Raw genomic sequence first — 15436 nt, forward strand, 5'->3', positions numbered from 1 at the left:
GACTTGCCGCTTTATACTATGCTTATGACAAGGCTTCCACTCTGATCATGGGTTACCCTGTGATCATTTACACCCACCACAATGTGGCAGAGTTATTAGACCAAGGGAGATTTGTTTTGAAACAGGCGCGGTGCTTAGCATACTCCACGTTGCTGACTTGCCCTGACATCACTATTAAGCGTTGCACTACAGCCAATCCAGCTGACATGATTCCTTTAGAATATGAAGGGAAACCTCATGACTGTGTTGCAGAGTCGTTAGCCTTTACTCACCTCAGACCTGACTTAGAGTCTTCGCCTATACTCGACGCTGATGTTTCTTATTTTGTTTATGGTTCCTGCTTTAGAGATCACACAGGCATGCATGCAGGGTACGCAGTTGTGAAGAAACAAGAGGAAGAATTTGTGCCAGAGAATTGATAATTTATTGTTAAATAAAATATTCCTGGATTATAAAGCTAATGGAGAGTAAAAATGTCTGCACATTGTGTTCATCAGGTTCTACGGGTTTAGGATGTGAAATTCACAGTGAATAAAATTTCTAGAGAAGAATAACATGATGGCAGAGGGACAGATGTGCTGAGTTTTTTGTGCATGTGAGCAAGAATCGCCCAAAAAAGTGTAGAAATATTGGTAGTGTAACAGTTACATATTCTGCTCAATTTAATAGATATTGTGAGATTAGCAGTCGTGAGTTTTACACATTATTTTGTCCTCCTCTCGAAACCAGGTGTAAATTAGCACCATGTATGTTGTTGGAGCGGTTGCCAGGTCCCCGGTTTTAATGAGGAGTTGAGCTATTTTGACTCACCAGCGTGGATTGATTTCTTTGGCTGTGGATTGGAGTTTGGACATTTTGATGATTATTTTAATGATATCTGTATGTTAAAACATACAGTAGTGAGCATGCACTGTGATCTCCTCTCATACACACATTGATCCGGCTCTCAACTTCACCTCTGTGGGTTTCCTCATAGACATTCTTTATTTATCACAAAATGTTTAATAATACGAGACCATTGATAATAATACGAGACCAAACAATCTTCCTCTTCAGGACATTGATGATGAATCTAAAACTTCTGCTTCAGTCTCACTATTAGAGAATGTGTCTTACTGAGGAGCAGGTCATGTGACTCTCAGAGAGAGGATCTTACCTCAGTATCTCCAGTTTATAAAGAGGATTCTCCAGTACAGCAGAGAAACTCTTCAGTCCTGAGTCTCCTACATTATTATTCCAGGACAGATTCAGTTGTCTCAGGTATGAGGAGTTTGATCTCAGAGTTGAAGTCAGAGCAGCACAACCTTCATCTGAAACACCACAACCCTCCAACCTGTAGAGAGACACAATGACACACTCTTCACTCTCTCGATCTCAGACAGAGGAACAACAGCACTGACTTTCCTCTGGTTGTAGACAGTTTCTCTCATTGTGGACTGAGTAACACACACTAGATCTTTAGAAATGTTTTTAGTAACTTTTTCCTGCTTTTCACATCTCAACAAAATCTCTTTTTTAATCAGCGTTCATGTGAACAGATCTTTCTTGAGAAGATCAGACTGTCCGTAATCAGAAGATTAGAACATGTTTTATTATTAATGAGTTAAAATATGATCTTACCTCAGTATCTCCAGTTTACAGAGAGGATTCTCCAGTACAGCAGAGAGACTCTTCACTCCTGAGTCTCCTATTTTATTATAGGACAGATCCAGATCTGTCAGGTGTGAGGGGTTTGATCTCAGAGCTGAAGTCAGAGCAGCACAGCTTTCATCTGAGACACCACACTTACACAAACTGTACAGAGACACAATGATACACTCTTCACTCTCTCGAACTTAGGCAGAGAAACAACAGCACTGACTTTCCTCTGGTTGTAGACAGTTTCTCTCATTGTGGACTGAGTAACACACACTAGATCTTAAGAAATGTTTTTAGTAACTTTATCCCCACTTCACACATCTCAACAAAATCTCTTTTTTAATCAGCGTTCACATGAACAGATCTTTCTTGAGAAGATCAGACTGTCCATAATCAGAAGATTAGAACATGTTTTATTATTAATGATTTAAAATATGATCTTACTTCAGTATCTCCAGTTTACAGTGAGGATTCTCCAGTACAGCAGAGAGACTCTTCACTCCTGAGTCTCCTACATTATTACAGGATAGATTCAGTTCTCTCAGGAGTGAGGGGTTTGATCTCAGAGCTGAAGTCAGAGCAGCACAACCTTCATCTGAGACACCACAACCACACAACCTGTAGAGAGACACAATGACACACTCTTCATCAACAGACTTTTATCATGGTTTAAGAATTATGTTAAAGATGATGTGTTTGTAAAATGATTTTATTATTCAGAATGACATGAGGATTTAATATCACCTGTTTATTATAATTAAAATGATCATACTGAGTGTTATATTAAGTTTTTCTCATCTAATATCTCTGTATATATTTATATTATTACAGAATAAAGGAAGTAAAAGTCTGAATCATCATGAAAAACAAACACTGTCATGAATTAAAAGATACAATTGATAAATTATAAAAGTATAAAACATTAATTCTGAAGAGGATTAACACTCATGTCTTTTCAAAACCAGATTACTCGCTGATAATTTATTGTTAAATAAAAATAAATAATCTTCGTCCTCAGGACATTGATGATGAACCTAAAACTTCTGCTTCAGTCTCACTATTAGAGAATGTGTCTTACTGAGGAACAGGTCATGTGACTCTCAGAGAGATGATCTTACCTCAGTGTCTCCAGTTTACAGTGAGGATTCTCCAGTACAGCAGAGACACTCTTCACTCCTGAGTCTCCTACATTATTAAAGGACAGATCCAGTTGTCTCAGGTGTGAGGGGTTTGATCTCAGAGCTAAAGTCAGAGCAGCACAGCCTTCATCTGAGACACCACAACACTCCAACCTGTAGAGAGACACAATGACACACTCTTCATCAACAGATTTTCATCTTTGTTTACTTGTGATGATGATGATCACGTGTCTCTCACGTTGGACTTTCTGCTCTCTCTTTACCAATCACAAGATATAATTATCACTGACCAAAACATTATCACTGTTCAGTGGCTCCCTTAAAAAACTCTACAGGAATCCTGCAGGATTTTAATTTTTCTGCAGGATGTTTGCTGGAATCCTGGAATGATGAAATCCTGCAGGACACATTGACAAACTGTGCAGGATTTTCCTATAGGGTTTAGGATGGAGCAGTACAATAGAAACATGCAGGAATTTCCAGCACGCTCGCTGCACAAGGGAAAACTACTGCAGGATTTTATAATTCCTGAAGGACTGCTGCTCACCTCCTGCAGAAATAAAATAAAGTTCCCAAGTACTTAATCTATCCTGCAGGACAACTTCTTATTTCATTTAAATGAAAAAAATCTGCAGGTTATGTAGTCGACAAAATTAATTTAAAAAACAGTAGATCTGCTCTGAGCAGGAAAAACACGTTGCTTAAACACTCTTTTAGTAGATATGTAGGCCTGATCATTTTAGGATAATAAGATGTGTTTTAGTCATGAACAATTCAGTGTTTAAACATATCAGTTGTGTAAATGATTCAATGAGTCACAACACACAAAAAGACGATCACTTTTCACACGCACTGGTGTAATGATGTAATTTACAGAAAGGGCCAGTAAATGAAGGTTATTCAAGAAAAGATTCGATTCACTGAGATAACGTCTCTCTTTTTCACGAAATCCACGTTAAGAAGGTTTGGATGGATGCAAATGCAGATAAGAGTTTATTTAGAGAGAGATAGGCAGACAAATCCGAATCACGAGACAATAGCGTGGTCAAAATAACAGGCAAAGGGTCAGGCGATTGGAAAACAGGCACAAACTAGGCAAGAATCATCAACGAGGAACAAGAAGCAAGATCAATGAACATGAAACAAAAAGAGGAAAGGGTCCAAAAAAAGTCTCTTATATAGTGTGGAGTGAGTGTGAGATTGGCAAAAGGTGAATGTTTACTATTAGAGAATGTCTCTTACTTAGGAGCAGGTCATGTGACTCTCAGAGAGATGATCTTACCTCAGTGTCTCCACTTTACAGTGAGGATTCTCCAGTACAGCACAGAGACTCTTCACTCCTGAGTCTCCTAGTTTATCCCCATACAGATCCAGTGTTTTCACAGTCAGATGCAGTTCTCTCAGATTGGAGGTTTCTGAGCTGAGTGCTGAGACCAGAGCTGACCAACTTCTCACTCCAAGTGAATCACACCTGGTACTGAAGGAAATAAAATAATACATAATGAACTAACACCAGTGTAAATTATCAAAAAATCCTCACAGCTCTCACTGAACCTTCTCATTTTCATAAATGCTAGAAGTATAAACACCAGTTAGACAATATGCTGAAAGGGAAACACCAGCCAACTTCTAAATTTTAACCATCGATACATCTGCTGTAAACATCACCAGGGCTGTTTCTTCCTATACTCTAGGTACTAAATTAGGTAAATACACACAAAAAAAGGAGAAACAGACCCAAAACCAGTAAAAGAAAAATACTATTAATTAATTAGTTTGTGTCAATTTGTACAATTTCTTGCTTCCACTTGTTGATGTAATTAAAATGGATAAAGTTAATAGATAACTACAGCTAACTAGCTATCATAAAAAGCCTGTAAGCTGACCCCTGTCCACTGCTGAAAGCACCTACAATGAATACGTGAGCATCGGAACTGGACCATGGAGCAATGGAAGAAGGTGGCCTTGTCTGATGAATCAGGTTTTCTTTTACATCGAGTGGAAGGCCGGGTGCGTGTGTGTTACTTACCTGGAGATGGCACCAGGATGCACTGTGGGAAGAAAGCAAGCAGGTGGAAACCCTGGGCAATGTTCTCCTGAAAAACCTTGGGTCCCGGCATTCATGTGGATATTATTTTGGCACGTACCACCTACCTGAACATTGTTGTGAGAAAGCAGTCTGAGCAGGGTCTGGAATTAACTTTGTCATCCATCTGCCAAAGTGGCTGATAATTCTCACCTGCGTGTAATTAGTCAATGTCTCTTTGTGCCTTTACTTGTGGCCCGTAAAAATGAAATTGAGTGAAGGTGCGTTCACAGATACAGCGATTTTATTACTGCTAGTTGCCAGTCGCTGTACTATGATGTCACCAGTAGGCGTTCCTACTACTGGTTGCCATAGTAACTTATGTGGCACAACCAGCAGTCCACTTTTTACAACAAATCAGCTTCCTTGCCACTAAAATGAAACATTCTGTAGGGAGAGTGTCTGTATATAAAATCCACCAGTGTATATATGCATCATATCCTATAATGATGAAGAAGAAGCAGTGTGTGCTCTTTGCCATGGCTGCCAACTATCTGTGGCAAAAGCACAAGCGACAATTAGCTTAGCTTAGCTTATGGCCTTAGCGTGTTTAAAGTAAAATAATAATAATGAAATACTCTGCCGACAATTCACCCTCATTTGGCAGGTGCTAATTTCACACCCTGAATTCGACCAAACAAACCAATGGACCATCCTATATAACAATGCATGATGGGAACTATGTTACATAACAAGCGTTTTTTTTGCTAATGGCTCACAGTCTGAATCTTTAACTTGGAACAGAGACGAGGTAAAATGCCTCAGTGAACGGTTTACTGAAGAGAGAGAAATGACTCAGTGGCTGAGGATGTTTTGATTTAGTGTTACACAGTGACCTCCATTCACATATGTTCAAGACAGAATATACAGAAGAACTGCACCAGAGAGAAGAACAACAGGAGGCAGAGAGCAGCTGTAGATCTTTCACAATTACACTGAGACAAATAACTGAAGGTAGCAACAACACAAACAGCAACCATAATATTAGCTAACAATGTTACATGATTATTTACCTTTGCGTTATTGACCTTACTAGCCATCTTACTAGTAGTTACATGGGTAAGTCAAGTAGGGTTAGCCTACTTGCTAACATATATTAACAAGTTCTCCTGTTTCAGTTCATTTCCTTTTGTTCTGGCCATGGAACTTCTCTGCTCTGTTTTTTAATAAAAACAGACAGAATCTCTGTTTTCTTTATCATCTTCTCCAGTGGAAGACCCAGAAACTCACTTTCAAATCTCTTTTATAATCCTCTGGTTTTAAGTGCTGCTGCACATGTGTAAATATATATAATATCGGTTGATCACAGTAGGGATTCCCAATGGTTGAATTACGTATTGGTGTACTGCATTCTGGGTATTGTAGTGTACAGATGAAAAATGGAAAATGACACCAAAACATGAATTCTGCTAAAATATATAGAGTAAGTGATATAGTCATGTACAACAGAATACTACTGTGGCAGTGGGGGCGTGGTTGAGCGTCAGACAGAGAATACTACTGTGTACAGAGAGGAGGCGGGGAAACTGGCAATTAACGCATGATGCTTCTCACCTGTGCCTTGTTACCGGTAGGCTACTTATGTGTGTTTCTCTGTAATTTTGTAACCGCAATAAACATAGTTATATATACCATGTGTCTGTGTAATTCCACTTCATGTATAACAGAAATTTTGTAGAAAAATGTGAAGAAAAAATCTTCAAACTACAAAGATAAAATTAAAGATTCTATATGTGAGTGTGATATAGCTAAGGTTTATATAAATAAAAACACAAGATTTCCAAATATCCAACATAAAACCAGAATTACTGTGGTAATAATAAATCATAATTTCAGGAACCATTTTAATTATTTCAAGATACTAAGTCATAACTTCAAGACTTCAGTGTTTTTTCCTCAAATGAAATCAGCTGACTTCCACATATTTAATACCTGCTCTTCAGTCTTATTCATTTTTTTATGCATTTTTATTCTCTAATTTATCTATTTGCATTAACTCCACCCTGTATCACCCTAAATTCAAAACACCCCAAAGTAGATATTTATCAAAGTATTTTCAGTTTGTTCAGTTTGTTTCAGTTTCGTTGTAACACTGTAAGAGTAGAACAGTTATATTCAGCTTTACTTACGTTGCTTTTCTGGATGCTGCAATCACAGGCATCACCTTCAGAAGAACAGTTTCTGTTATCTTATCTGAACTGAAATATTTATTCAGGTCAAATTCTTCCAGCTCCTGTGCTGATGTCAGTAACACAAACACCAGAGCAGACAACTGTGAAGAAGAGAGTTCACTTTGTTTTCCAGATTTCAGGTAGTGTTGGATTTCCTCCACTAGAGAATTATCACCCAGTTCATTCAGACAGTGGAACAGATTGATGGATTTCTCTGTAGGAAGATCTTCACTGATCTTCTCCTTAATGTACTGAACTGTTTTCTCTCTGCTCTGGGAGCTACTTCCTGTCTGTGCTACTAAGGCATGTAAGAGTTTCTGATTGGACTTCAGTGAGAGACCCAGAAGAAAGCGAAGGAAAAGATCCAGATGTCCAGTCTGACTTTCTAAAGTCTGATCTACAGCACTCTTGTGTACCTCTGAGATTGTCATTTTTTCCATCCACCATTTAGAGAACCGATGCTGTAAAAGAACATTTCTCTTTTCCATCATGAATGTCAGGTACACATACAGAGCTGCGAGGTGCTCCTGAATGCTCAGATGAACAAAGCAGTACACTTTACTCTGGTGAAGCCCAAACTCCTCTCTGAAGATCTGCGTACACACACCTGAGTACACTGCTGCTTCTCTCACATCAATGCCACACTCTCTCAGGTCTTCCTCATAGAAGATCAGGTTCCCTTTCTTCAGCTGCTGAAAAGCCAGTTGTCCCAGTTTAAGAAACATTTCTTCGTCACTCTCCTGCTTCTTTGAGTACTTTTCTCCTATGATGTTTGTCTGAATTATGAGGAAGTGTGTGTACATTTGAGTCAGAGTCTTGGGGATCTCTCCACTCTCTGCTTCACCCAACATTCTCTCTAGAACAGTGGCTGAAATCCAGCAGAAGACTGGGATGTGGCACATGATGTAGAGGCTTCTTAATGACTTCAGGTGTGTGATGATGTTATTGGCCAGGCTTTGATCACTGATTCTCTTCATGAAGTACTCCTCCTTCTGTGGGTCATTGAACCCTCGTACCTCTGTGACTCGATGGACACACTCAGAGGGGATTTGATCAGCTGCTGCTGGTCGAGAGGTGATCCAGATGAGAGCAGAGGGAAGCAGATTCCCTTTGATCAGGTTTATCAGCAGCACATGCACCGATGCTGATTCAGTTACATCACACACTCTCACTGTGTTCTGGAAATCTAGAGGAAAACGACACTCGTCCAATCCGTCAAAAATGAACAGAACCTTTTCCAAACTGGACATTTCTGTTTCTTTTGTTTTATTAAAACAGACATGAAGGAGCTCCATCAGACTCAGTTTCTGGTCCTTCATCAGATTCAGCTCTCTGAAAGGAAGTGGAAATATGAGGTGGATGTCCTGATTTGCTTTCCCTTCAGCCCAGTCCAGAATGAACTTCTGCACAGAGACTGTTTTTCCGATGCCAGCGACTCCCTTTGTCAGCACAGTTCTGATGGGTTTGTCTTTTTTAGATAAGGGCTTTGTCAGCACAGTTCTGATGGCTTTGTCTTTTTTAGATAAGGGCTTTGTCAGCACAGTTCTGATGGGTTTGTCTTGTTCAGATAAGGGCTTAAAGATGTCGTTGCATTTGATTGGTGTGTCCTCTGTTGTTGTTCTCCTGGATGCTGTCTCGATCTGTCTCACCTCATGTTCTTTATTGACTTCTCCACTGTCTCCCTCTGTGATGTAGAGCTCTGTGTAGATCTCATTCAGGAGTGTTTGGTTTCCCAGGTTTATTATCACTCCATTCAAACTCTCAAACTTCTTCATCAGATTTAATTTCAACTTTTTCTGGAATTTATTCACAGCAGCAGATTCTGGGTTGTGCCTGTGAGATGGTGAAGTAGGAAGATGTGGTGAGACATGGGGTCCAACTATTATCTATAGTCTAATCCCTCTGTAGTTAATAACAGCAGAGAGGTTTATAATACCAGTGTGTCAGTGTCACAGTCATGTTGTTGGTTCTGATCTTACCCTGTATCTGTGATGGTGATCTTTTCTATTCTGTCTCCTGCTCTCTGTAGAACACTGTGAACAAAAACTGTAGCTGTTAAAAACAAAACCTTCCATCACTTAAACACTATAGTCTAAACTTTTACCTTAATTTGCTGCAATAATTATTTTTGAGTGCATTAACATTCAGAAAACACAGTGCTCATCTGGCCCTGTTTTAATTCTATGTATTTTAGGTAATTTCCTTAATGGCCGTTAATGATGTAACAAATCAGTTTGAATGAACAGGTAATGTTTTCTAAACAGAGATAAATACAGACACAATTTTGTAACACAAAAAAAAAACTTATTTTGGGAGACGTTTTTCAGAACCACAGACTCCATAGCCAGGACAATGATGATGTTGACATGCACAGTGTGTGTCTGTTATTCTCTGTCTCATAGCACTGATTTTGAGATTCTCTGTTATTTTTTATGAAACTGGTGTGATTTTATTCACTATTATTATTCTCACCACTGTGTAGACTTAGTGTATGTATGAAACGATGGGTATAAGAAAGAGTATAACAAAGGATGCAGCATTTTACTTTTGAATACTGGAGGATCCTGTTTATAAGGTGTGGATGGTTGCCAACCCTAGACAGAGTGAATGGTTTACTCAGGTGACAGAAATTACTCAATGAATGAGGAGATTTGAGTTACTGTTACACAGTGGCATCTAACATGTTCGAGCCAGAGTATAGAGAAGAAGAACTACACCAGTGAGAAGAGCAACAGGAGGCAGAGAGCAACTGTAGATCTTTCACAATTACACTGAGCCAAATAACTGAAGTTAATAACAACACAAGTAGCTACCACAGTGTTAGCTAGCATCGTTGCATGATTATTTACCATTGCATTATTTTATTTTTTTTTTTATTGGAATTTCCCTTTAACTGTGACTTTAGCAGTGACATTAACAGTGAGGAGATGTTACCTGTGTAGAGGTGAGGAGTCTCCATCCGTAAACTCCAGAGGAATACCCATAGACCCATCACTCTTCATGGAGATACAGCTGGGTGCTGGTGATTCTGATCTCTTTCCCTGAAGTTTACTGCAAAACAAGTCCTTTAGTCATTTTATACTTTTATAGTTTTTATCTAACTTGTTAATTTAATGAGGACTTAATTTTACTTACAATAAACTGAATCAAACATTATTTCATACTAAGTGGTGACTGTTAGTTTTCATTAACAATAAACTCATGTATGTACTCAGTAAATAATTTAGCTAAGGGATAATCCATGGCTAGGTGTGCATTACATCATTTTAATGCATGCCGTGGAGGAAAAGAACCACCTGACACGAAGCGGAGTGCATTAAAATCATGTAAATTGTGTAAACACACTGTTAGAAAAAGTATGATGTTTGAATGTGTACATATATGAGTAGAATATTTGTTTGTGAAATAAATTAAAACAAATGTTGATTATGTTTTTAGGGCGTCCCAGTTTGCCTTTGAATAAAATGTTTAGGAGGTAAAGCGTTTTTTTTTTAAAAATTAAAAACAGGATCTGTTTAAAAGAATCGCGCGTATTCCATAACTTCTAAACCTTTGGGATGTAAAAAATGATTAAAAGAGCTGTTTAAAAAGAAACTGTATTACTTGTCATCCAAAAAAACACATAAAACCTTTAGGATGTAAAAATGGTTAAAAGAGCTGTTTAAAAAGAATCGCGAGTATTACATGACTTCTATACAAAGATCCTTATGAGGTAAAAATGTTAAAGCGTTGGCTAAAGGAATCGCCGTATTGTTTAAGCTAGAAGATAAGTTTCCCGAGATGTCTAACATTCGCTGGGTTAAAGCATTAATGACGTTAAACGAAACACCTCTCTCTCTCTCTCTCTCTCTCTCTCTCTTTCTCTAAACCCCGCCCATACATTCGTGTTTCAGACACCTCTCTCTCTCTCTCTCTATCTCTCTTTCTCTTTCTCTAAACCCCGCCCATACATTCGTGTTTCAGACACCTCTCTCTCTCTCTCTCTCTCTCTCTCTATCTCTCTTTCTCTTTCTCTAAACCCCGCCCATACATTCGTGTTTCAGACACCTCTCTCTCTCTCTCTCTTTCTCTAAACCCCGCCCATACATACGTGTTTCAGACACCCCTCTCTCTCTCTCTCTCTCTCTCTCTCTCTCTCTCTTTCTCTAAACCCCGCCCATACATACGTGTTTCAGACACCTCTCTCTCTCTCTCTCTCTCTCTCGCTCTCTCTCTCTCGCTCTAAACCCCAAGCCATACACATGTTTCACTGTTAGACAGCGCTTTCTGTCAAAATGTCAATCGAAGTAGTGTGCTAATTTATGATCTTTGTGGTTTTCGTGGCTAACGTTTCTGTAGGTACAAATAATTGATGGCCCTATGTGTTTTTCCTGACCAAGAGTTTTGTGGGGGAGACACTTATTTTATGACCAGGGGGTCGTGGTGTAATCCTTTCAGTTTGTTTATGATAGTGAGTTAGTGTCTGGGGGTTTTAATGGCTTTTAAATAGCGTCTTAAGACATTATGGTTAAACACAGAAGACAGTCTGTAACTAACTGATACAATGGCTACTCCGAGAACTCCTAATATCCCTAGAAGACTGTCCTGCATCACACCTATAAGAGACTCTGATGAAAAGCGTGAGGAGTTAACTTTTGCTCCAAGAAAAAAACAACAATGTGTTAGTTTGTCAAAAATTCTTTGTGAGAATGATGTTGTAAAGGAACTGATGTTTAACCCTGAGCAGGGCGTTACCAACTCTGGAGAACCTCTCTTAAGACCGCCCTCATGCAGCGATGATTAAAACGGAGTGGCCTGTGTTACAGTGAACACGTATTACAAAGATTTCTCAAGATTCTGCATATGCCTACTACAGCAACAACCTGGAGACAGCGCCGGCTTTGCCTGACGACAACGCGACAACGCTAGAATCCCCGCCGCAAACATGCGACAACAGGTGGCTAGATAATTTCTGCAAGGACTTCGGATATCACAATTTAAGTTTCCTCACAATTCCTTACAGAATCAGCGGCTCTTTAACTGGCGCCTCAGCCTACATTGGTGTTGATGACACAGACGGCTGTATTCGATCTGACGCGTTCAAGATTATAAAAGCGACAGTCGTGGTCTTTCTGGAACATCTTATCAACAAAAAGCTTAAAGAACTCTGTTTGGGGTGCGAAGTGGATCATCCGAGTCAGATTACACACTCGTGTCTGTTCGAACACGTATTTCTTTGACAAATACTTTGAGGAACTATCGCGTGATCTGGTCAAACCCGGACTTAAACATTTCATCACTCAAGCATTGAGTCGGTGTGGTTTGCGGTTTAACCCTCGGAGAATTCAAGGATCGGTGGACGCCGTTCTACACGAGCTATGGGACGAAGTGTACATCGTGCAAAGGCTTCACGAGGTCAGAGAGAAACTTGTGGATGTCAGCAGCAAGCAGATCGTCTGTGACGCCGTGGACAGCTGGAAGGGGGTCGCAGCAGTCATTTGAGATGGGAAATGCTTGCGGCGCTACAGGATTAGCAAAGACCGTGCTTAAACGCCGTGTTAGGTGCGAGATGTCCAGTCTATTGTAAAAAATGCCTTATGGACTGTGCTGTAAACAGATGCGATGTTGACCCGAGACGTCTAACAAATCTCGTGAATCAGATGCGTCTTGTCCGAGGTCCGGTGTGCGATTGGACTGCTTTGCTACATAAGTGTATTAATGCATGCGTTCCGATTTGGGCTTCTATCACAAAAATACTAGATCTTGTGACTGAATGTGGCAGATGTGTTAGAATTGTAGACATTATATGTATGTGTACATATGTGCATGATTTATGTGTAATCCTTCTGTCGAGAAATGAGCAGACTGTTGTCTGTGAAATAATCAATGCGTTTATAGCATATATGGTTGAGAAAAACACTGTGATGTGTATAAAATTTCTACACTCCCTCGATGATGATGTATGATAACGTTAGTGTTCTTTTAGTGAAATAAATACCATGACATTTAAGACCATCTGAGTTATTCTTTTGTGGAGGCTAAAGTGTCGATATGTCAGAAGAAATGAAAAAAGTGTATTACAAACCTTCAAATGCGGGGTCTTTTGGTGGTAAAAAAAACTTTTAAAAGACGGTGTTTTAAAAGAAACGGGTTCGTTTAACAGATGAACAAGTTTCGGATTGGCTTGCCGGCGAGGATGCTTACATGTTACACAGAACTGCACCGCTAAAATACAAAAGAAATCGTGTTTTTGCTTATGGTATTGATATGCAGTTTCAGGCAGATCTGGTCGATATGTCTGCATACGCCAAGGAAAACAACAACGTTCATTTTCTGTTGACGTGCATAGACATGTTTAGTAAATATGCGTGGACTCGAGTTTTAAAAAATAAATCCAGTGTCGAGGTGTCTAAAGCTTTCCAATCTATACTGGATGAGGGCAGGGTGCCCCATAAACTACAGACAGATAATTTTTTTAATAAACATTTTCAAAGCATGACAAAAAAGTACAACATACCACATTTTGCAACAGCCACCGATTTAAAACCGTGCATCGTCGAATGTTTTAATAGAACCTTAAAAGGGCGGATGTGGAGATATTTAACTGCTACTAACTCGAAACGCTATATCGATATTCTACAAGACATCACGGACGGATATAATGCCAGCTATCACAGGAGCATTAAGATGAGACCTATTGATGTGTCCAAAGAAAATGAATCTGCCGTGTATAAAAACCTATATGGATCTAAAGATGACCCCGGCGTAACCCCTAAATTTAAATATAAAGCTGGCGATTTTATTAGAATTTCTAAAGTGGTCCATTCACAAAAGGTTATAAAGAAAACTATACGCACGAGTTTTTCACTATAACAGAATGCATATCATGTGAAAATCTAATCTATATATTGTGTGATTATGACGGCGATGTCATGAATGGTGTTTTTCATGAAGAGGAATTACAAAAAATATTTGTGAACAAAAACAAAACATTTAAAGTGGAAAAAAATTTAGACAAGAGGAAACAAGGCCGAAAAACATTGGTTTTGGTTAGATGGCTCGGATGGCCCTCAAAATTCACGTTGTGGATCGACCAGAAAGAACTGATCGATGTACAGATCCATAAAAACAGACGAAACCTCGTAGATGGCACACATTCATGTAAAAAACCAACCATAACTGAGAGTGGATTTATGTAACGCTTCCCTGTAATGCCTCAAGGACTGTTTATCCGGAAAAATAGTATCTCGTGTTATACAACACGATTATCGAAAACTATCAATCTAAAAGGAGAATGGCAAGTCGGGTTAATCGAATTTTAATATCCAATGTCGTGGTGCACATTTAATGAGGAAGATGCTACGTTCATTTTCAACTATGGTGAAACAACGAAGACTGAGAATTGGGTCACCGAATATAATATTGAAGGCAGTATATCAAACGCATCTTACAGGTTAAAGACTGGATATTATGACGACGTCGTTTTTTTTATCAGGGAGATCAATGTATCCCTGACACAACGTGCGAGTCTCGGCTATGATCATGTTAAAAATAAGGTGTTTCTGAAAGACCCTCCGAAGACATCGCTGACATTTTATGGAAAGGTGGCCAATATTTTAGGATTAAAACCGGGGGTTGCTATTGAAACTACGGACCATACTCTTGAAAGGTCTGGTATGACTTATGCGCCCTTTCAGGTTGACGTTAATGCACTGTTTTACAATATGCATATTTATACCAATATCATAGAATACCAGAACGTGGGGTATTTCTATGTACCGCTGCCAAGATGTGTACATATAGAGGGGGAGAACCACAAGAATGTTAGTGTTAGATACGACACCCACACTACGTATCAGTTAATCAATCATGAGTCAGTGAGATAACCATACAAGTCAAAGACGATCAACCGGCGATTTGATTAAAAATGACAAGATGGTGTCAGCATTTATGGAAAAAAACTAAAACTAAAAAAGGTCGCTGTAATGAAAATGTTTTCAAATGTATTCAATGTGCTCAGACAGGTGAAATGTTTGTCTAATACTACATTTTTTCAGTAAAAACAAAGTACTCACTTTTGTTGCCAGCGGTTTAGACATTAATGGCTGTGTGTTGAGTTATTTTGAGGGGACAGCAAATTTACACTGTTACACAAGCTGTACACTCAGTACTTTACATTGTAGCACAGTGTCATTTCTTCATTGTTGTCACATGAAAAGATATCATCAAATATTTAGAAAAATGTGAGGGGTGTACTCACTTTTGTGAGATACTGTATATAACACACACCCACACACTCACACACACACACCCCAAATCTGTAGTAGATGAGTTTTCCTGATCGGTGTGGTTTAATGTCCCCAACAACCTCTGTAGTCCCATTTAGCCACTTTTTTTAATCAGTTAACAAAGGTCAAATTTTA

The 15436-nt window shown here is 39.0% G+C and overlaps 1 protein-coding gene across 10 annotated transcripts in view; it reads right to left on the minus strand.

Moving 5' to 3' along the window:
• LOC108280067 (NACHT, LRR and PYD domains-containing protein 12) overlaps window positions 1-15436 on the minus strand; it is a 353895-nt gene that overhangs the window by 323317 nt on the left and 15142 nt on the right. For all 10 annotated transcript variants that reach the window (XM_053688261.1, XM_053688256.1, XM_053688259.1 and 7 more), the window contains 8 exons: window positions 9969-10085; window positions 9014-9067; window positions 6993-8867; window positions 4060-4254; window positions 2757-2930; window positions 2083-2256; window positions 1621-1794; window positions 1157-1333 (listed from right to left, as the gene is read on the minus strand). In XM_053688261.1, the coding sequence (XP_053544236.1) occupies window positions 1157-1333; window positions 1621-1794; window positions 2083-2256; window positions 2757-2930; window positions 4060-4254; window positions 6993-8867; window positions 9014-9067; window positions 9969-10085 (2940 nt within the window). The remainder of the gene's footprint in view (window positions 1-1156; window positions 1334-1620; window positions 1795-2082; window positions 2257-2756; window positions 2931-4059; window positions 4255-6992; window positions 8868-9013; window positions 9068-9968; window positions 10086-15436) is intronic.

Source organism: Ictalurus punctatus, chromosome 19 (assembly GCF_001660625.3).
Source record: "Ictalurus punctatus breed USDA103 chromosome 19, Coco_2.0, whole genome shotgun sequence".
NCBI lineage: Eukaryota > Metazoa > Chordata > Actinopteri > Siluriformes > Ictaluridae > Ictalurus > Ictalurus punctatus.